This window comes from Tachysurus fulvidraco, chromosome 3 (genome assembly GCF_022655615.1).
Source record: "Tachysurus fulvidraco isolate hzauxx_2018 chromosome 3, HZAU_PFXX_2.0, whole genome shotgun sequence".
NCBI lineage: Eukaryota > Metazoa > Chordata > Actinopteri > Siluriformes > Bagridae > Tachysurus > Tachysurus fulvidraco.
The window spans coordinates 14821578-14844099 of record NC_062520.1 but is presented as its reverse complement, the minus strand read 5'-3'; the positions used below and the strand labels follow the sequence as shown (position 1 = coordinate 14844099).

Below are 22522 nucleotides of genomic sequence, written 5' to 3'. Positions count from 1 at the left end.
GCAGGGAGCAACTGCATAGCCTAAAAAATGAAGGTGTTTTTTAATGAGAATAAAAACAATCTCATCATCTTCTGCTTCCTTAATATCATATAGGTAAGTGATTCTCACACAAAATAACCTCCATTCTAAAATAATAAACTATGATTCTCTTATATCGTGTGAGATAATATAGTGGCTTGTATATTTTTGTTAACAGCATGTGTGAAACCCTTATTCTGCTAGTTCTGCTTAGACTTGTTTTAATTTAGTTATACTCTCCTCTTTCTGTCTTCAGACTGAATTGGATGCTGTCAAACATGGAATAGTCACATTATTCAACTGCCAGGAATCCACAGTGTTCCCCATGCGATTCCTGAGGTCATGTATTTGTTACAAGAACTATACAACACACAATACTAATGTCTTCATACATGCCAATGTACAGTCTTAAGGAAAATGATCTTTTCCATTTTCTGTGTAAATGTAAATTTAAAAGTAAATGTCATAATGATCCTCTTTCGGAGGTATGTAGTTAAGTAATAGTTTGGCCCTGTAGTCTGCAAAACCATAGATCAGGCTCTTGAAAATCAGTACTGACATCCCTCCAAGGCACAGACGTTTCACACAGATACTTACCTAAACTCATGTGACTTTGAATCGACTCCACATCTGGGACTCTACACTACTCAGAACCGAGGAAGCCGTTCAGATAAGAGATCAAATCAAGTTGCTGACATCAATATTTTTGTGAATGCATTTGTACAGGAATAAAAATTAGAATGAATATTTACAGATTAACTCATTTTATCTCTGATACAGTGCAACACATCCTGGCAACAGAAAAATTGGTTTTGGTCTCTAAAAATTCTTGTTTTACAATGATTCTCAAGTTCTATGCTTTGATAAACAACATTAAAATGATTAGAATTAAGTGAGAAAGCAGGTAATTGTTTTTATATTGAGATGCTTTGTCAAATTAGCATACTTCCCTTTAAGGTTTAACAGCATTTTATTAATGTTTATTCATAAACATTATTGATTCATAAACTAACAAAGCTAACAAACAGAGTTTAGCCAAAAACATAAGGTTATTTGAGAATGTAAAATAATCCTAATCCAGCCCATGTGTTCGCAGATTATATCTTGTTCAGTCACACTTAAGTCAATGCAGTTTGGTCAATATATTTTTGCATTACATGAATTAAAATTTGAATGGCCGTGCATCAAATCTGTCAAATATTATATGTAGATGTTCATGTGCAATAAAATTTCCCAAATGTATTTTTTTTTTAGAAAAGCAAAACACAATATTTATAAACAATATTTCACATGGATATTAATAAATCAAATACTGGGTTTAGTATTTATTCATTTGTAAAAATTGGGATGTCCCTGTCATCATTATGTTTGGAGTCCTAATACCTAGTGAAGAGAAAAGCAAATGCATGTTAAAACAGACTTTTACATATTGGCCAAAAAAAACAAAAACAAAAACAAAAAACATACATTGATAAATAAGTGAAGGAAGGGATTATTGAACGTACTGTGCACCTGGAACTTACCTCTAAATAATGTCCATTAACCACATGTTGACATCAAGTACACTTGTTAAATATTCAGCAAGCTCAAGGAATGATCAGTAATTTCTAACACACAACCACGTGTGTGCCTGGGGGCTTCTGGCAAAGGTGCTCTTTATCTCAGTGAAGCAAACATGTATGGACTGTGATACAAGATCAGTACCTATACAGATGTGCAAAAATTATTGTTAATTTAAAGGACAAACTGTGCATCTCCACAATACATGGACTAATAGACTGTTCTTAATGGAAAGCACCCAAAACCAGGGCCTGTATTGACTAGGTGTCAGAGTGATGCAATTTTGGTCCAACTTTTAGGAGTAGGAGTAAGAGCAATTCATTAACATTCTTAACATAGGAAATCACTCCTATCTCCACCAAAATGTAGGAGCGCTCCGGAGGTGTCAGAAAAGATTAATGTTGGTTACTTACCGTCAAGTTGCTGTGCTGGCTGTATGAACTCCATCCCAGTTCACGTCCAGAACGTTGAATCCGGACTAATCAGTGCGCTCGCTTTATTAATCCGCGCGCTAGAGCGCTTAGAGTTAATTGTACGGTTTATTAATCCGCGCGCTAGAGCGCTTAGAGTTAATTGTACGGTTTATTAATCCGCGCGCTCAGTTTTAATAATCCGAACGCACGGTTTATTATTCAGGGTTTTTTTTTTTTTACCACGACTAATGGGTGACTCCGTACAATAACAATGTGCAATAACCTTACATTTATTTACCACCACCTCCATCCTAGTACATTCTATCATCTGTAGCACAACTGCACAATTTATCTAGTTTTCGATTATTTCGTCGATTTGTATTTTCATGTGTTTTTTTAAATTCTCATCTGATTTTTATTGTCTGTGTTGTTGTCTGTGTGTTTAAGCAACACGAGTTGCCGTAGTAACCGTAAACAGTAAAGGCACGAGCGCTCCTAGTCAGACAGACAGGTTAGCCAAAATAACGCTGTTTCTTCTTAAAAGGTTAAATAAAAGCAGTTAAACACATTTAACTTTTAATTGGACCTGAATGAATATGATTTCTTCTACCGAGTCTTTGCTAAAGTATGACAACCCAGAGCTGGTGAGCAAAAACACCGAGAAGATCTCACCAAAGGTAACACTGGCTAGTGCTAACTGAACTAGTCTTTGCTCGTTATGTGTAACTAGATATATGCTAGTTGTCTTTCCAGCTCATCTATTAACATAAGGGAGTTCTATTTAGTTGCTGGTGATGACTTTTATAATAAATGTAGTAACAGTAGTCAGCAAGCTTGTAGTTTACCTGACATTAACCAACAATCTTTGAAATGTAACTCTGAAAATCTCGCTATTACAATTTAAGGCTCGACATTTGAAGGTTAGTCCTCAGCAGCCTGCCATCTCTGGTCCAGTTCCACCACCACCCAAACCCAAAAGCCCTTCATCTGATGCCATTAAACAGCAAACAGAAGAGATTCTTAATGCCATCCTACCACCAAGGTAAGGCCATCTCTCTTTTCAATACTCATCCCAATATGTTAGACATTAAGGGTGTTTGTGTGAAATGGTTGCAGGGAATGGGTGGAGAATAATCAGCTGTTGGTACAGCGGGTGTCCAGCATGCCATGTACCCGGATAGATGTCATTCATCTGCAAGAGGAACTGGATCTCAGACTGCAGCAGAGACAGGCCAGAGATACGGGCATCTGCCCTGTCCGCAGAGAGCTCTACACACAGTGCTTTGGTTGGTTTAAGAAATGGCTTGTTAAAATAGGATTACACAATCTGCATTGTTGGTACATTAATTGTAAGAAACAAGGGAGACAGTACAGCTTCTTGACACACCCAGGTTTTGGGAAAAAAAAAAAGATATAGTACAAACCAAATCACAACACATTCAAACATATTCCTTTGTTTTGTCCTTTAGATGAGCTAATCAGACAAGTTACCATCAATTGTGCTGAGAGAGGTGTGTTGCTTTTACGAGTGAGAGATGAAATTCGCATGACTATTGAGGCCTATCAGACTTTATACGAGAGCAGTGTGGCCTTCGGCATGAGGAAAGCTTTGCAGGCTGAGCAAGGGAAGTCAGACATGGAGAAGGAGGTTGTTGCTACAATTCATCCCTGTTTCTGCAAATTTCATTTCAAAATGTACATACATCTGTAACTGAAACTTTAACTTGGGCAGATTGCAGACTCAGAGAATGAGAAGAGGGAATTGGAAATGCAGGTGAACGAGCTGAAGGCAAAATGTGAGGCAATTGAGAGACGAGAAAGTGAACGGAGACAAGTCGAAGAGAAGAAACACATAGAGGAGATCCAGTTTCTCAAACGCACCAACCAGCAACTGAAGGTATGTACTTTATAAGGCACTCATCAGCTTTAAAACAAATGGCTGAGACATTTGACATATAATAATTCTTCCTATTCTGTTTATTTAGGCCCAGTTGGATGCCATCATTGCCCCAAAGAAATAAAGGTGTCATGCTTCAGATTATTTCTAAACAAATCTTTCAATATAATAATGTTTCGATATGTTTACTTTATTTAGGAGTTCTCCTTTGATGTACATTTTCAGAGAAAATATGGTGTAGTGGACCACACTGTTAAGTGATTGGATGGTGTATTGAATAAAGTGCATTTGAGAAGTTCTGATTCAATTCCAGTTCCTCACAGTAAATGCTCCTCATATACACCTTCATGTCCCGCACCCCCTTGTCCCAAACTAGACAAGTCCATAGAAAATACAGCTGTGACTAAGCAAATTGTTTTATCGCTTAGCTCTTTTGCCTTTATTGCCTTCCGTGGGCACTTGTCTGTTCTTATTTTTGTTCTTAACATTGTGTGTGTCGTAGTAGCGGACGCCGACCTTCTTTATCTTCTGTGTGCGTTCGAGCCTTCGTTTCTGGGGAGATTAAAAGCAAAAGACAAGCAAGAGAATGAGAGAATATTAATGGTTATGACTTGTTTTAATGAAGACCAGGAACATTTTTTAGTGAACTTGAGGTGTCTGGGTATACACATGAGAATCCCTGACAGCAGCCGGCTACAGGGAGAAAAAAAAACATACCTCTTTACATGTGAGTTTATTCTGCTGCACTGGCTCCTCATTGTCGAAAGCCTTTCTCTTCCTGTTGACTTGTACCGCTGCTAAAGGTAATGTGAGGAATGCGAATGTTAACAACTCTGAAACTTCACACCTTACTCCTCCTGTCAACTTGTACCAATATGGCTCCACAAAATGATCTGTATTCTGTTAACTACTTAGATTTTTTGTGCATAGACAGGAAAATTAGTCAAGCCAAAATTCAGACATACCTAGAATAAAAGGTTAAAACCTCAAAATAATTTCTGAAAATACAACTTGTACAATAATGAAACAGCTCACATATGTCATTAACTTTTATTTAACATACTCATATACAAGGATACTTGGTGCCTTCACTATTAAATTTAGCTCACCTTTTGACTGTGGCTTCTTTATGTTCTGCTGGTGTGTGTTCGTTTCACCCGAAACAGAAACCTTCTCTGAAAGGCCCTTAGGAATTCTGTTGAAAATAAAAGCAGACAGCTTATTACTTACAGGCCACCCATCTTATTATTGTCCTAGCTTCCAAGATTGATTTAGATCCTGAAACCCAGAAAAACAATGCAATGTCAAAAAACATTAGAAAATACGTCATAAATCATTAGCTAAGTCTAGGGCTCCTGCCAGAGCTAACAGAAAAGGAGTCTTGGGGTGAAAAGAGTATGAATGTTCACCTTACATAACCCTGCATGCATAGTCTCTCAACCTTTTTAAAGAAAAGGAAGCGCATACAGTTGCAGAGAGAAAGTGTCAAATGTAAAGGCGTATACAGACCGAATGGTGGAGAAACGTTTGGACTTGGCGCTGTCGAGGAAACGCTTCAGTTTGGATATCTTCTCGTCCAACTCTTTGTTCACCTCACGTGTACTCTTGGCCACAGCTCTGTCAGAACTGCCAGGAACACACAACTCTTTTCCTTCCTCTGTTTTTACATTTTCTGCTTCTGCATTTCCATTCTCCTCCAAATCTTTCTCTTCTTCCTCCTCCTCCCTTGCCTCTTCATCCTCTTCCTCTGATCCACAAGAGTCTGACAGATCAGGCATCTCCACTGGTACGAGATCTTCCTCGCTGAACTCGGGAGCGACATTAATTTTGCCAAAGTTCTGCTTGACACCAGCGATGATCCTTTGCACATGTTCTTGTTTCTGCTGTAGCTGTGCATCAAACTCAGTGGTTTCAGTCACCTCTGTGTGCTGCTGCTCCAGTTGGTCTTCATAAACCGCATCCACTTCACTCCTCTCTGCTGGCAACTGTGTGTAACCCTGTGAGGAAGGACAACATGCACAACATTTTAGTTTATTAGTTCATGTGTGCAATTTACAACTTGAGGCTAAAAGGTTGCATACCCCTTGGCTAAAGATGGTCAAAATCAATTTTCTACACATTTCATGTTACTGCATAATGGCCAAGAAAAGATTTATTACAAGGTGCTTTTATGTACCATTTTAATTTTCTTGCGAGTCAAATGTTTCCATTTGTACATTAGTGTTTGGCGGTATTGCCTTTTAACTGCTTCAAGGCAATCAAATGATTGGTGTAGATTTCCACAACCTTCACACAAGACGATGCCAGAATTTCTTTTTGGAATTTGTCCCTCATGACAGAACTGGTATAACTCAGTCAGGTTTGTAGGCCTCTTTGCTTTGAGATGCTTTTTCAGTCGAGTCCACAAACTTTATGAGATTCAGATGAGGGCTTTGTGATGACTGATCCAAAGCTTTCATTTTGTTGTCTTTAAGCCAGTTTGTTACAACATTGGAGGTATGCTTAGGCTCATTGCCTTGCAGGAAAATATATATTTTCTGGTGTTCACAGTCAATCAGTCCCTTTTCCAGCAAAACACCCCACAACATGATGCTTCCACCCATTGCTTCCGTTTTTTCCTCCTTACCTATTATAGCCACAAAGTTAAATGTTTGCTTTATCTGACCAGAGAACACTCAAAAATTCTGGTACTTATCCAAAAACGCAATTTTTATGGTGTTGAGAAGTGGCTCTCTCACTGTCCAACAGCCAAATCAGGCCACAATAATGTTAAAGATGCCTAAATAAGCTTGATTGTCAGCAACTCCTTTAACATTTCATTTGATGTTGTTCTGGGGTTCAGCTGAACCTTTTTGACCTGAGAGTTACATTCTGATTCTTTCATTTACACTGCAATGTGCACGTGATCCTGAGATTTTTGTATCTGGATACAGCTGTACAAAAGCTTCAGTTGGTTGGAAATTTGTTGGAAAGAGCAAAATGGCACCGGCTTTCACAGTGTAACCCACACTTCTGTTTTACATTCCACATTATAATAATTGTCCAATCCGAAGATTAAAAGAACTAAAAGTCATTACAACTTAAACAAATCTGTCTCTATTCGATTGTTTCTCAGATCCGAGGTTATTTTTAAACAACTGAATAGCGACAGATATAGTAATGGCAAAGTCACATCTGATTATCTTACCATACAGCTCTCCTTTAAGCTAGTTAATTAGTAAACACAAACTGTGTATTATTGTGTAAAAAAACAAAAACAAAAAACAAACAAAAAACAAAACAAAAAAAAAAACCAGAGAAGAATATCTTTAGCCTAGGTGTTTGTAACTTTAGGCTAAACTGTAGGCCATCTTGTTAGAATAAGTCAATCAAAGCAAAACATGATATATTAAACCCTTATGTTCTATTTGGGTCCAGACTCAAATACTGCTTCCATGGGACCACATGTCTATAATGTAATGTATTTTTATGTATGCAGAGGAAATACAATACACTGTAATGACCCGAGGTATTGCATAGAACACAGTCTAACATGCACAAAAAATACTGCCATTGGCAAATCTGTTCAAATCAGTTAGGTTCCCTTTCCAATGGTGAAAAATTGACAGGAAAAAAGAAAGCGCTTACCACAGAATATCACAATGCTCAAACAGAAAGCTTACACAATTTTGTTTTTCCACATTGAATTTATACATTTAAAAACTTTGGTCTGTCACACCTAAAATCCCATAGATTAATATTTTAAAATTATATTTTCTGTTGCTTGTTTAGTATAAAAGATTTTCCAAATAAGGCACGACTAATATCTGAGATGGAAAGTATGTTGCTGCTGCTTTTTAATGTTCACTGTGTGAGGCAACTGAATATTTTGGATAGCCTACAATGACCTCCTACAACAAGGAGATTTAAGCAAGCCTAGGTTGTTTTTCCCCCCTGTTTAAATGTCAGTCAGATTCTAAATCTATTTTATTTTGTTATTCACTATGCCAACTGTTTTGTTTTCCTCAGGCCAGACTGTAATATTTCCAATATAAGCAGTGTTTTGGGTAGAATCATAATGGTAAGTTCTCACAACCTACAATCGAACCATGGTTAATGTAATAGCTTTGAGTGTCTATTTATTTTATTTTTATTTAAATATGTTCAGATTCATAGAGAGTCAGATAATACCCTCAGTCTATAAAGTCTGTTGGCAGACACCACCATATATTCTGTTCAGGTCAAAATAACACATTATAAATTGTTTTTCCACACAATTTCATAATATCAGAAATGAATTTTCCAGCCTGAAATTGGATCACTTTCCCCAGTAAACATGACATTCGTTAAAACATTTTTAAACTGCAGATGTCAAGTTTAAGAAACGATCCAAAATAAACCTGTTAGTGATGAGGTGTACCAGAAATATTAGGGATGTGACTGATGTTTGTAGACATGTATCCTGACATAACCTTTGCCTCTTGTTTGTGCACTCAGCTGTCATCAGGAAGATAATTAAAAGATACTGGTGGTAGAAATTCTGCCCTTTCTGGTGGAGAAATGCTGTTACATGCAGGAAAGAACACTTTGTAAAGATGTTTAACTGCACCATGTTTAACTCTACTGCGTAGATTGAGTGTCATGTACACAGACTTTCAGAACGAACTCAAGGTTCAGAAAGAACTCAATGTCTATTTGATGGAATCCTAAGCAGCACAAAATGATCTAGTTATATAGTTCACCAATTTATTTCATCACTCCTGGTTGCTTCAGACCGGAGACTCTAATCTGCCAGATACTGACTTGCGAATTGATGAAGTGCATTTTGTGGTGTTTTCAGCTTGTGTTTTTTTGCCCTGATCTGAGAGTACTGTTAAAAATGAGGCCAGAATCCTGTACAACAGCAGCCTTAATCTTACCTCCTCATCAGTCTCAGATCCAGGTGGTTTGACAAAAAATGGGATGCGTCCCCTCTGCCAGTCATTTAGCACCATTTTGGAAACAGTGGACATATCAGGTTCTCCTCCCTGCATGTGACACACAACAGAGATATTTAGTGCCTATGATTCAGTAAACACTCCAACATTCACAACCTAATACTAAATTAGGCATACAAATAATACAGGGATTAAACAGATGAATAAGACTGAATACTGAATATAAAAAAAGCATTTACGTTATCACAGACAATTCATTAACAACTGATCCTACAGATGCCTGCTGCTGCAATAGAAATTGTCCTTCATGATTCAGCCCAGAGTTTTAATTAAGGACTGGAGGAGAGATGGAATCCTACCGTATGAATGGTAGTTTTTAACCTAAGCCTTAGGTTAGACTATAGTTTGTCAATTTGTAGGAATATGTAAAGATTTAGAGACTCTGACATTTTTTGTCCTGTGAACTTCATTACCACTGATGCCGTGCATCAAAAGTCATTCTCTACAAATACAGATGCCTGTACTGCTTGACAAAATTGCACAAGCCAAAAGCAGCAGGGGCTACAAAGTGCCCTAGAATTATGTTTCATTTAGTTTTTACACTGTATTTATAAATGGAAAACATTTGCATAGTTAAAGGCATGTTTTCATTAACAATCAGGAGTAAAAACCCACATATCCGCTTAGACAGATTCCAACCCTGGTGCGCATTCAAAATTTATCCGCAGGCATGCATGAGAGTATCGGAGCTTTGGGCTTGTTTGCTGAGAGTTGGATTGTACTTTAGCATGCTATGTGCTTGACCACGGTCAGGAGCCACACCTTAAGCAGTTTTCCCGTGCGAAAGGCCAGTTTTTCCAAGAAATCCTCAGCAGAGCTCCAGGATGGGATGTGATAGGTTTTCTGGATGTATTCGGGTTTTGCTCTCTCCAGAACAGCCCCGATGTGATCCTCCGGGTTACGGATCTTCTCCACCTGGACCTAGGAACGAGACATGATGGATGCAATATAAAACGATTGGGTGGGGTCACAAAGAGCTGCAAACAGAAAGCTGACAGAAGGCAAAAAACTTACCACTCCCTTCAGCACAATGTCACTCTCACTATCCTCAGAGGGATACACAACTCCAGGGCAGTCAATCAGAAAAATGCGTCTCATTAGTGTGATGTACTGCCATACCTAAAAAAAGGAATAAATGAATGAATAAATAAATATCAGTGTGTCCTGGCTTTGACTTTTGAAGTAATAGGCTCAGTCCGTCATGCTTGTTATGTGAAAGGAAACTCTAAGCATCTCATATCCTTAAAGAACAATAAAGCTGCCCTGTGGTGCTTTGTAGAAAAATGTTAGAAAATGCGCAACTAAATAAAAATGAGACGTAAAACTACAACTGTACCCTGTGGCAAACACATTTACTTCCAAGCACAGTTTCAGATGGCCTTTTGACCCGCCTTTAGCAAAACCCTTGAATAATTTAATAAGGCTCAATAGTTCTGCAGGCGCTGCTGTTGCTCCCTGGCCACAGTTACAGTCACTGAAAAATACTAGTTATTTAGTATAGTACTATATAGTTATATGAATTAGATTAATTAACTGATACTTAATTGACATGACTGTATGAAATGGGAGATGAGAACTTAAACAGCACAACTAACAACTAACAAACTAATGCCAAAGTTTATTGTAAATCCCTTACTGGCCAAAGCAAGGGGGCGCTGTGTGTATAGATGTGTCAGGTGTGGTTCTGTGTGCCACTCTGACTGTAGACAGAAATGAGATCATACGAGAGAAACAACATACGAGTGTCTGCTGTATTTTTTCACATCTACCTTATATGGGGTTTTTTCCTGTATAATATATTAAACGACAAATATATTATACCTGGTCATTTTTTTAATTCAGGAAAATGTTTCAATATTAAATATCTGTGAGATGCAAAATTATGTGAAGCTCTAGGTTTAGAACTCAATTTCAAGATCAAATTAGAGATTAGATTCAAAGTAATTTCAGTCAATAAGAAGACAATCAGGTCTCCATGAGTGTCCTATTTTATTCACAGAACAAGATGTTCATGATGTGCATTTGTGGAAGGGGATCAGTGCAAAAACAATGGAGATTTCTGAAGACTTCAGAAAGAGAGTTATTGTTGCTCATCATTTACATTTTTTATATCAGTTCATACATCTGAGCAATTGAGGGTTAAGAGCCTTGCATAGGGGCCCAGCAGTGGCAGCTTGGTGGACTTGGGATTCGACACCTTAGCCACTGAGCTACCACTTCCCACATCATCAGGCTGCAAAATGGTTAGAAAATCCTCTCTTAAGATTTTGGACTCCGTCATATAGATTATGTACAAATGGAGGAAATCATTGGAACATCCCCAGAAGTGGTAAACCAAGAAAGATCACTCCAAACGGAGACACATTAGTCTGTTTGGACAGAAAGGAATACAGGGTAACTTCTAAGCAACTAAATGCATCTTTTACTTTGGCTTATGTTCATGTTCCTGAGTCTGCCATCAGGTGAATACTGAGAGAAAGCCACATTGCTGCCCACGAAGAGAACTGTTGAAATAATAATTTGTGGAAGAATAAGACCAAAATAAAACTTTTATTTGATGAAGCATTATTTTTGGAGAAAGTGAAATCAGAACCTTATACCATCTATGAAACATTTTGGTAGTAGTATCATGCTTTGGGCCTGTATTGCTGCATCTGGGCCAGGACAGCTTGGCATCATTGATGACACAATGAATTCAGAATTATGCCAGTGATCTCTAAATGAAAAATGGCAAGACATCTGTACATTATCTGAAGCTCATGAAAAAATGGGTCATACACTAAAACAACAAGAACAAGCACCCAAGTCTGTCTACCAAAGAATGATTAAAGAGGAAAAAAGATAATGTTTTAGAATAGCCAAATCAATGTCCTGAAGAACCACCCCCCCCAAAAAAAAAAAAATGTGGAAGGACCTGAGGCAAGCAGTTCATGTGAGATTTACAACTAAAGTGTTGAAGCTTTTCTGTACTGAAGGATGGAATACAATTCTTCTAAGCTGTTGTGTAGGACTGACCAAAAGTTTCCGAAAAATGTACTTACAGCTATTGCTGCACAAGGGCTAACAACAGATACTGAAAGCAAAGGTTCACATACTTTTGCAAGTCACAGATATGTAATGCTGGATCATTTTTCTCAATAATTAAATAAATATATAATATTGTTGTCTCATTCGTTTGTTTGTATTCACTTTGTTTACTTTTAGGACTTGTGTGAAAATCTGATGTTTTCTGGAGAAATATCTGAATTTCTAAAGGTTTCACAAAATTTCAAGCTACACTATATTATTTATGTACTAAAATAAACTGATATATAATCCCCAGTCATTTTATTAGGAACACCATACTAACAGTGGGTAGGACATGGCTTTGGTCTTTTCCATTGCATGGCTTGTGCAAAGTGTTGAAAACATTCCTTTAAGAGTCTATTCTAGGTTGCTGCAGATTTGTCAGCTGCACATTCATTCTGCAAATCTCCCATTCTAGCACATCCCAAAGGTCGACTACTGAATTCATGTCTGGTGACCGGAAGGCTGCTGGAGTACCCTGAACTCATCATGGAACCAGATTTAAAGGACTTGTGTTTTGCAACGGTATAAATGCTGGTAGTAGCCAGTACAAGTTGGGTAATTTGCACTCGTACTCAGTGGATGTTTGCCATTTTTCACATTATTCTGTGTGATCACTATAGACTGTAGTGAGTAAAAATCCCAGGAGATCAGCAGTTTACCAGCAACCATGCCATGGTCAAAAACGACTAAAATCACATTTCTTTGCATTCTGATGTTCAATGTTATGCCACTACCTGCAATATTGAAAGTTGTTTCTAAACCACACTAAGTATTTTATTTCACACATGGTGGGCAGTCAGTGTATGTATATTGTTGCACATATTTGCACGTGACCAATATACCAGTTTGGTACATGAATGCTATATGCAATCTGTACTGCCCCTATACCGTACCTTGGTTATAAAGAACGAAAATAAAACCCAGTGTAAGCAAGAACATTGTAATCTCAACATTTCAAGGAAATCTGAAATTATTTACTTCTGAAAAACGATGAAAAATACAGCTTAGTGAAAGCTGCCTGTTTTCAATCTGAAACCTGGTCTCTAATCTCTCTCTAATTCCCCGAAAACCATTATTCAGCCCTGTTTGTACAGTGAGAAGAAAAGTTTGACAAGATGAAGACTGGGTAAACAACCCATTTTCACACAGGCATAAACGCAACCATGTTGTAGCTAAAATCAAACTGCTGGAAACTTAAAGACATCCAAAATGTTAACATATGTCAAGAGCTTATGCACTGTCTTGCTTGCATGTAATCCTTTGATCACCAGTGTACTTCGCTATAAACAAACCTAAATTTGTTGAATATTATGTATTCAATGTTTTGCAAAATTGCGCAAGCTGGCTAATGATGATTAATCATGCACGTCAACTGAAAATCTATCTAACGTAAAAAACATGCTAGGATGGACTTGAAATGTGTATACTAAAGCACAACATCATGTTGTAATAAAATTTTATTTCCCCTCAATGCTTACCTTGGTCTCACCAGCAATAGGAGCCACATTGCAGACCTTTTTGGAACGAAGCGTGTTGATGACTGAGCTCTTCCCAACATTGGGATATCCAATGAAACCCACACTGATCTGCTTCTTGTCTACGTGGAGCTGGAGAAGAACAAGAACATAAACAACTCAATTCAATATAGAGGAATCTACATCAATTGTCTCTGATGTGTAAATCGTTATGTTTGTCTAAATAGTCTAGCAGATCATCAAGTTAAATTAAAAAGCAAATACCTTTAAAAAAAAACCACCACCACCACATCAAAAAACTAAAAGAAGCTTTCATCTCAGCCAGGGCTGAGATGAGAAAAAATAATAATAATTTAAACAGTAACAACCAACTACCTTACTAGAAGGTTAACAAATAAAAATTATATATGTACACACACACACATATATAAATAAATAAAACAAACACTTCAGTACTTTAATACACACAACATACAAGCCACTTGATGGCAAGATTACCTTGAGATGGATATAAATGGCTTTAATGTCTGCTGTCTTCCTAAACCTAAGCAACTGCTTCATAGCAATATAACTTTTAACTTTTATTTTAACTCAACAATCCTTTTGTATGCTTCCAAATCCTTGTTTATGGTTAGGGTCTCAAAAAAGCTCAGAAACAGATGTGTAAATAGAAGTGTAGCCCAGTAACTGTAAAGGTGGTAATAGAGGCTGGATGTCTGTGACAAGTTGTTCTCAAACCTGAAATAGCACTCTGGAGCTTATAACTACATTTTACTGGTCATTCTTCTACTTCCTGCTTTTTTATTAACCCTAATGATGGCAAAGACACAAAACAACCGAAACAGTTGAAGTGAGTGCTAACCTTTCCAAACTGACGGAGGAGTTGAATAAGAGAGCCTTTCCCAAAGGAGTTGGTAAGGCTGGCATGAAAGGCCAACGTGGGGTATTCCTGAGACAGTACTGCAACCCAGCGTTTCTGAAAATCACACACAGGAAAAATGTTAGTGCTTAGATATTAAAATGAGAATAAGGTGTTGCTATGCAAGTCCTAAGGTTTTAAACAGAGTAAAACATAAGCAATCAATTTTAAAATCCTGTAATTAGAAACATCATTGATTAAGGTCATATACCAAAATAGCAAAGCTGCTATATGGCTCAGAATATAACAATCTGCAAGCAGACACTTAGAAGCAACAACAAATTTGCCATAGGTTTGCTAAGAGCAAAACAGCTCATTATTTTATCCAAGACCTCACAAGCTATACAATGAATGCCCCATAAAATTAATAGCTGTTGTAAACATTACAGGCCTGTTCTAAAGGTCACCATCTGTAAATTCTACCCATTTCTACTGACAAAAACATGCTGATGCAAGGCTAATCCTAGTTAAAAAAAAAAGATGATCTTGCTTAATACCAAAACATTTAATGGCCAGGTTTCAGTACACCGTGCCTAGGTGTAATGGGAATTCCAGGGAAAGAGAAAGTTTTGAGACAAATGCAGAAGATTTACTGACCGTCACCCAGGTGGGAATCAGGTCACATTTGTTGAGTACAAAGATGAGGTGTTTCCATGGTTTTTCTTTCTTCAGGTAGGTCTCAATGTTCTGGGATCGTGTGCCAATGGGGTCCCGAGCATCGAGGACCTGGATCACAACATCTGAGGAGTCGATCACCTGAAGAGATTTACCAGTGGTTAGCCTCAGAAGATCATGTAAAATAAATATGTATATTAACACACAACATAAGAAGCATCTTCTAGAAAAGTAAGTGAAGTGAGTACCTTATAAAGCTCGCCCCAGATTCTCTTTGACTGGCCCTTCTTGAAAATTTCCTCACGAACCTCGTCTCTACGGGAAAAGTAGAATCATTTTGTTGTTTACATTAGACACAGGACAAAAGATGTGTGTAGTTGAATTCATGATTCGGAAGGTGCTGGTTAATCTTCTCTAACAGCACAGCTATGAATAGTAGTAGCTAATAAATAATTTAGAATATATAAAATGTAATGTGAATGGCTTCTATTAATATGACAATCACAGCATGATAAGTATACTGACTACTTAGTGAGTCGTTCATGACTCTGATGTCCAGAATACTCCATTTTAAATGATCTACTAGTGCTACTACCATTTAAATTAGCAGCTGCAGTTAAAAGAACCCAGAAAGCACCCTTACTTCCAAAGTTTGGGCTTCCACATTGTCAGCACATCAGGACTGATATTTGTATTCATGTTTACTAGACTATAAATCACATTTACAGAACCATCTCACCTGACCCCACTGTCCTCAGTCACCAGGTCACGGTCCTTCTCTGCAACGTAACCCTGAGCCTCAGCCTCAGCCTGTTCTGCCAGCTCTTTCAGCTCTCCCACTTTCAGATTAGGCCTCTTTCTTTGAGCTTTAGGCCCAAACGTGGTCTCAAAAGTCTCTGTATCCAGAATGTGTACCTTGGAGTTCTGAAAGGCATAAGTATCAGATACATTATTCAACAGAACATCATTATTCAAGACCTGGAAATAGGTTTGTACCATTTTTTTTTTACCCATGCCCCTGGAAAAACATGAAAAGAAATGTCAGTGTGTCCTATGTCTATGCCTACGTGCATGACAATCCCAGTGTTCTCTTCAACACAATGCCTGATGTTTAGGACCACTAAACCCAAACCATTGTCAGATTTTCTGAAGGCAAGAAGGCTCCAGTGCACACCAGAGAAGGGATACAGATTGCTAATTAGCAAGTAAAACTTTACAGTATATGCACAATATAGTTTATATATAGTATACATCAGGTATACAAAATGTTAGCAACCCTTTAACCTTCTAGGACGGATACAGACTTGTCAAATAAGACATCTATAAACTAACTGAAACATGAAACCTCTGAATAAAATAAGTGCTGAGGTTCTTGTACAGTTCAGTTATACCTTCATCCAACATACATTCAGGGTTTTTCCTACAGTAAAAATTTTTTGGCGGCCGCCAAAACGATTTTTTGCCCCGCCAAAGCCTTATTTGATCTGTACTTGGGTTTTGTGAGTGAAGCAGGCTACTGTCGGAGAGAACGAGCACAGCGCCCCACCCCTGCACGGGCACTCTCTGTCTTCAGTTGTTCTGTCTTTGCTTTCTCCCTCGCATCAAAAACAACTGATCCTAAAGGTTGGAAGACCGAATCCATGTTTCACGTGGTGCATTCAGAGAATATTTTTTACCGCTGGGTGTGAACTGCAGTCAAAAAAAAAAAAAAAAAAAAAGTTGCCTTATCTTAAAATAAATTATTAAATAATTATCTTAAACTTTAAAAATCTTAAAAATAAAAAAATTATCGAGTTATGAGCGTGTGTACAAATTTTTCGCGATGTCCTAACAGCCAGGATTCCCACACAACACGTCCGCTAAAGTCCGATTTGCGAAATAATGACTCCTTTGAGCCGATTTATTATAATGAATGGTTAAAGCAATTGGTCTGCCCGTCAGTGTCTGAATCGGTGTATAACAAATCATTACTTCTTAGAACATACACATCTGAAATGAGAAAGTAAGTGTGCTTACCCCATTTAGCAAGAGTGTTTAGTAAAATTTAGCCTTAATAACCCACAGTAAGTATAGGCCTATGACAATGTGTAGTAAATTACCTATAAAATCATTTAGTTTAAAAGTTAGACTGGAGTGAGATGAAACTAGATCAAAGCAAGCTGTTGCTAGCTAGCTGCTAATTTTATATGGTAAAAAAATTACTCTATCACACCTTTTAACGCTACGGTTTTTAATGCTACTTTTTAATTGATACGATTATACTAAAATGAAAAAGGACCAACATTTAGACGTATGCTGCAAGGTGGCTGTAGATGAGCCCCATCAGGATGAAATCTACTACAGAGATCTTGTAAAAAGGTTCTACAGTGTTAATAAGAAGAGATGAGTTAAATGTTCATCTGCAGGCTGTGATATTTGTAAATAGATCAATTGTGATACCTTTGACATTTCAAATATACTTTGGTATCGATGACGTTTACATGTAAAATAAGTTGTAATCGCTTTCTTTTACTATCTAGCCTGATTGTGATTTTTTCTTATCCTAGTTATACATGAAAAAACGATCACTAACAGTTTGTATTTATTTTAAATTTAACATTTATTGTCAATACTGGGCTTGCGGATCATGTGGGTACTAGGGTACTCTGTGCTGTGTGTGGATGACCATGTCGGTCAGCCACCACCGAAGACCAACTTTGACCGAGGAAAAACCCTGACATTTAATCTCCTAGTCATCGACTCATTTCAATTCCTCAACGTGTTGGTGGTTCTCATTAGCAGTTCTCAGCAGAAATTTATGATGTTTGTGTACTTAGATCACAAGATCTGCATGTACTTTTATTTAAATACTGAGCACAGATAATTGGTACTGTTATTGTAATAGACCAGCATTCATGTCTAGCATTAAATTAGTAGACAAAACTTTACAACAACAGAAGTATCCACCAAACCCACAGAATTCACTGAATCTGTATTGTGTGTGCCAAGCTAAAGTAAGACTCAATGAGCTAAAAAATAAATAAAAGTAGGTCACAAAAAATTAAAACCCAACCGAAAAGGAAGTCACGCTGGTGTTGCAACGCACAGACAAAGCACTCCAACTATAAATGTCATAATTAATGAAAGCAAACTGTTTTCTTTTTATTATCTCATAAATGAAAAAGAAAAACAAATCATCCATCATATCATACATGTTTTTAAAGGAGTAAAAACAGAAAACATTTAGATTATGTCCAGCTGACTGCTTTGCATGCAGACTTTTGAGGTAATTAATATTGGATAATAAAAATTTTTTTTAAGCAGAATATTGGATAATAGCAGTTTTTTTAAGCAGAACATGCAGAGATACCATAAAGAACAAGCAAGTCTGAAAAAGAGGGAAGGAGACGTTCACCTGACTCTGTTTTGAATGTTTAAAAGGTCTGGAACCATTTAAGGAAGGGGAAAAAAATCCTTCAAAGACAACATTTGCTGCTAGAACATGAGGAACTAGATAAAACGTTAAGTGTTATTTTAAGCATGTTTTAATCTCGCCGTTCTTTAGTTTTGGCAAACGCAAATCTCAAAAGTGCCAAAGAGGGCAATAAGCCGTCTTACTAATCTCACTAAAAAAATTCCTCCGGTGCCACACTGATGATCATCAGTAGGACTCTGTATTCTGCATACTGATAGTTTTTATCATGTATCAAATATGCTGCCAAACTAATACTGTCCTGTTACTGCCAGCTTTTAGATAATAAGATGAGCATCAGTAGGAAGTGTTGCTCTCTCAGCATCCTGCACACAAGAGTTGAATGCTTCAATAAACATTTAGTATTGACGGGCATACATACATGTGCTTTGATTCGTCCATGCAGTAGGGACATGGGAAGTTTGCTCTGGCGCATCACCACTCTGTATGGATCTTTCTTCACTGTGTCCATCTCCTCCTGAAACTTCTGCAGCGACGACTGCTTGATGACCCGAGTATTGGCTGCACAAGTACCAAGAGAAGACAGATATAACAGATAATTTAGGATGTGTTTCAATCGAAAATAAGGCAGCACGTTAAAAAAAATGTAAGCAATGCCAACAATCACTGTTCTTTTTTTCCTCTCCTGTTGCACTTCAGCCTTGAAAGGCAAAGCCAGAGTGGAAGTGTACGATTCTACTCAACTGGTAGCCAATAACTCCATTTTCTTGACATGGCCCAAATATATACACACTGCTACATTTACAGCATTTCTGATGGTCAGTTCTCTTAAAATATAATGCAGACAGACATACTTACCAAACCACTTGATGTTGGGCTCAACTCTAGCTACAGTCCCAGGTGCCACAGTGGACTGGTACTGTAAGGGCTTGATGACCTTACCCCGACTGTTGCTGTAGAAAAATTTAAGAACCACAGTTTATATCCACATTCTATGTGGGCAAAACATAATCCAAAGCATTGAGCTGCTAACAAATGGTTGCTTACATTTTCCTTCAACAGGAATTGCAGTGAGGACATTTTAAACCAGCAGAACATGAGCAATAGCCATTGTGTGGGATGTAAAGAGTTAAAATTCCAGGCTGCTGGACTAATGAGTATTGTCCTTATCCTAACCCCCTTGGCTCTGTGCTATATTTAAAAATTTTATAGTGGTCCAAACTTTCAGAGACCACATTTTCACACAAAAATGTACTTAACACTTTTATCCATCTAGACGTTTGCGGTTTGACAGCCTGATTGAAGAAACCTTACTGTGATGGCTCAGAGGTTAAGAGTCTCAGTTTTCCAGTTGCAAGGTTGAGCATTTAAAACCTGAACATAGACAAACTGCCATCACTGTGCTTTTCACTCAATCCTAACCCTCAACAGGAACCTTATGATGGTCCAAAGTACAATACTTTCATAGTAGTTTGTTGCACTTTAGATCTGTACGTGTAAACTGAAAATAAAGGCTAAAGCCCAGTAAGCATCCAACGGGCACATCAAATTGCATATTTTTCACCAGGGATGGATTGATATACAAATGGATGGGAAGACAGATATAAAGACAGATAAACTGAGGGAAATCATGCGGAAAATATTACAAAGCCGATTCACTCAAAGATTCCCCCAATTTATTTGTTGTTTACATTAAATATAAAATATATTGGAAAGAATATACATTCACATTTCAACCCCGTCCCCAATGTTCAAACCAAATCTACGCCTGTGTTTTCAGCCTAGCTTATGTTATCCATGTGTGTGTCATAGGCTTACCATCGCTGCTTCTGTCTGTACATATTCAGACGCTTGATAGTGGCACGGTCCCTCATATTGTTCCCGCCGGAGCCCTTAACACGATCTAGAGAAAAAGCAGTGAGAGAGAGGTGTTGATGGGTGGGCGTTAGAGAGACTCAGAGCATGTAAACATGAGCAAATAAATGAAGCTGCATACAATGAAAATAAATAAATAAATAAATAAATTTATATTAATTATATTAATTTATAATAAATCTTAGAAGAGATTACACTAAATGTTCAAACATACAATACTTTTCAATACTACTGTTCAAGATGATAATGTATTTAATCTAAAACCTTAATGACAAGGACTGATCCACTTGTGTGTTAATACCAATTTGTAGTTAGTTAATTTTTAAAAAGTTACCTTAACTGTAAGATATTAACAAATAACATCTAGAGCAACTAGGTGAGGAAAAATGGGATTTATTCAATTCATTTCTATTTGCATTTCACTTTTTAAAATGGACAGAATTACAGAAATACTAGCCAGAGGTGACGGTGGCAACAAATAACGCCCTGAGATGTTATGAGGAAAAAACCTCAAAAGGAAACATCCTTATCTAGATGACACCGGTTAATGTCATTATAAATGATTTTCCCTTCTATAACCGTGCACTGTATGGTCAAAAAAAAATAAAAAAAATGCACTTGTGTAACCAGGATATTTATTCTATTTATAACCCGAAACCTGTCTTGTCAAAGCTGTTTACTGATGGAGACTTGAGTGCAAAACTGTTTATGGATTTTGCAGTTTATTCTGTCAGCTTATGCTCTGGGAACTCAACAAAACAAAAATATTAGTCCCCTCTACGAGGTAAAGTCACAATGATGGTATGGTGTTAAACCTGCATTAATTCAAGATTAGAAATGTATCGCAGGTATATGCAGGTCTTCATTCTAGCTCAAAAACATGCTGTAATTCATCTTTCTCTAAAATGATTTACTGACTAAGTCCTTGTCAAAAGTCCTCATCTGTTAATGACTGTGGATTAGACTCACATATTAATCTACAAGTTTGAAAGCTTGCTGATCTCCTAGATGCATTGTTTACAGATGTAGTCTTTCCTGTTAGCATTTGCATGCACTGCTCAGTAGTAGAACAAGTACTTACACAAGAACAGAGGAAGTTTCGTGAGAAATTCCCAGAAAATAAATAACATTAGTCTTTCCGATCTAGCTGGTCTACTTATCCCAATTCTCATAAAAACGTGACTTAATAGCTCACATTTAACTTTGGGTCAGAGTAGATTACACTTCTGTAGATTCTGAAGAATAACAACAACAGCTGTAAACATTATTTTACTGCCTGTTTTGAGGACATTTTCCCCCAGTGTGGTTGTTATCTTGAATCAGGATTTAGGAATGATTGTGTGCTACAGTATGTGGCAGCGAGCAGTAACAACAAGAAGTCTTTCCTTCTGAATGCAGGTAAGACAGCACCAAGGTAAGACAGCACCAAGGTAAGACAGTGAGACAGCACCAAGGTAAGACAGTGAGACAGCACCAAGGTAAGACAGTGAGACAGCACCAAGGTAAGACAGTGAGACAGCACCAAGGTAAGACAGTGAGACAGCACCAAGGTAAGACAGTGAGACAGCACCAAGGTAAGACAGTGAGACAGCACCAAGGTAAGACAGTGAGACAGCACCAAGGTAAGACAGTGAGACAACAAGGTAACTGTCTAATGAAGCATGAGCTCGACTGCTAACAACCTCTAATCGAGTTAGTTTGTTTACCTACAGTCCAATCATAATAAAAGCAAAGCTCTGTGTTCCCTGTAAAACACACCAACATAACGGACCCCGTATAAAACCCTTGTTTTCTACGCAACACTCTTCGTCGTTAGCATTGCTAATTTTTAGCTGCTAATATTTTTATCATCATAAACGGTGATGAAGCTTCTTACCTGGATTACTGCTGGAATTTGACGGATTTATAGAACTTTTCCCCTTAAACTTTGGCTTCGTCATTGTGCCCCGCAGCTCAAAATCACTGTTTAATGTGAAAATAACGAATAGGATGAGAATTTCTTTGCCTCGCTGTAACACACGTGCTACGAAGCTCAGCAGGCGACCCGGAAGTACGTCATTAGTAAAGCGACTGCTTATGGTTACTTGCCCAAATCCGTCCACGCTATATTCACAATGGCTTCAGTAATTCGACAGTCGTAGCTGTTTTTCTTTTAAATACAGTCTTCAAGAGCTCTCCAAGATGAATGTCAGTGTTATTAAACCAACGTTAGACCACAAAGTTTTACCACAGTAACATTAGCAGCAGCAGCAACAACAACAACTTTATTTATTTGTTTGTTTGAATTATTTAT

At 37.6% G+C, this 22522-nt stretch overlaps 2 protein-coding genes across 3 annotated transcripts; one reads left to right on the top strand and one right to left on the bottom strand.

The window, feature by feature from the left end:
* The first annotated feature begins 2099 nt into the window (after window positions 1-2099).
* Window positions 2100-4183, top strand: dnali1 (dynein, axonemal, light intermediate chain 1). Its single transcript, XM_027149053.2, has 6 exons — window positions 2100-2668; window positions 2897-3033; window positions 3108-3277; window positions 3461-3639; window positions 3724-3888; window positions 3977-4183. The coding sequence occupies exons 1-6, from the start codon at window positions 2582-2584 to the stop codon at window positions 4010-4012; spliced, it is 774 nt and encodes a 257-aa protein (XP_027004854.1). The 5' UTR covers window positions 2100-2581; the 3' UTR covers window positions 4013-4183.
* gnl2 (guanine nucleotide binding protein-like 2 (nucleolar)) lies at window positions 4058-22292 on the bottom strand. 2 transcript variants are annotated; one of them, XM_027149049.2, is made up of 16 exons: window positions 22106-22292; window positions 20173-20257; window positions 19213-19307; window positions 18776-18915; window positions 15682-15866; window positions 15191-15257; window positions 14925-15083; window positions 14271-14384; window positions 13412-13540; window positions 9879-9983; window positions 9627-9785; window positions 8787-8894; window positions 5398-5885; window positions 4998-5083; window positions 4606-4685; window positions 4058-4440 (listed from the first exon to the last, which is right to left on the bottom strand). In XM_027149049.2, the coding sequence occupies exons 1-16, from the start codon at window positions 22167-22169 to the stop codon at window positions 4306-4308; spliced, it is 2199 nt and encodes a 732-aa protein (XP_027004850.2). In that variant the 5' UTR covers window positions 22170-22292; the 3' UTR covers window positions 4058-4305. The 2 variants fall into 2 exon arrangements, with proteins under 2 accessions (XP_027004850.2, XP_027004851.2); XM_027149050.2 differs by having other exon boundaries at window positions 4606-4682.
* Between the last annotated feature and the right edge of the window lie 230 nt (window positions 22293-22522).

Excerpts from the sequence above, each read along its gene's own strand:
- gnl2 (XM_027149049.2), bottom strand. The coding sequence starts at position 22,169 with ATGACGAAGCCAAAGTTTAAGGGGAAAAGTTCTATAAATCCGTCAAAT. Across the intron at positions 19,308-20,172 it reads TACAGACAGAAGCAGCGATG|CAACAGTCGGGGTAAGGTCA; the intron begins GTAAGCCTATGA and ends ATTTTTCTACAG. Across the intron at positions 8,895-9,626 it reads GCACGGGAAAACTGCTTAAG|GGAGGAGAACCTGATATGTC; the intron begins GTGTGGCTCCTG and ends TGTCACATGCAG.
- dnali1 (XM_027149053.2), top strand. The coding sequence starts at position 2,582 with ATGAATATGATTTCTTCTACCGAGTCTTTGCTAAAGTATGACAACCCA. Across the intron at positions 2,669-2,896 it reads CCGAGAAGATCTCACCAAAG|GCTCGACATTTGAAGGTTAG; the intron begins GTAACACTGGCT and ends TTACAATTTAAG. Across the intron at positions 3,640-3,723 it reads AGTCAGACATGGAGAAGGAG|ATTGCAGACTCAGAGAATGA; the intron begins GTTGTTGCTACA and ends TAACTTGGGCAG.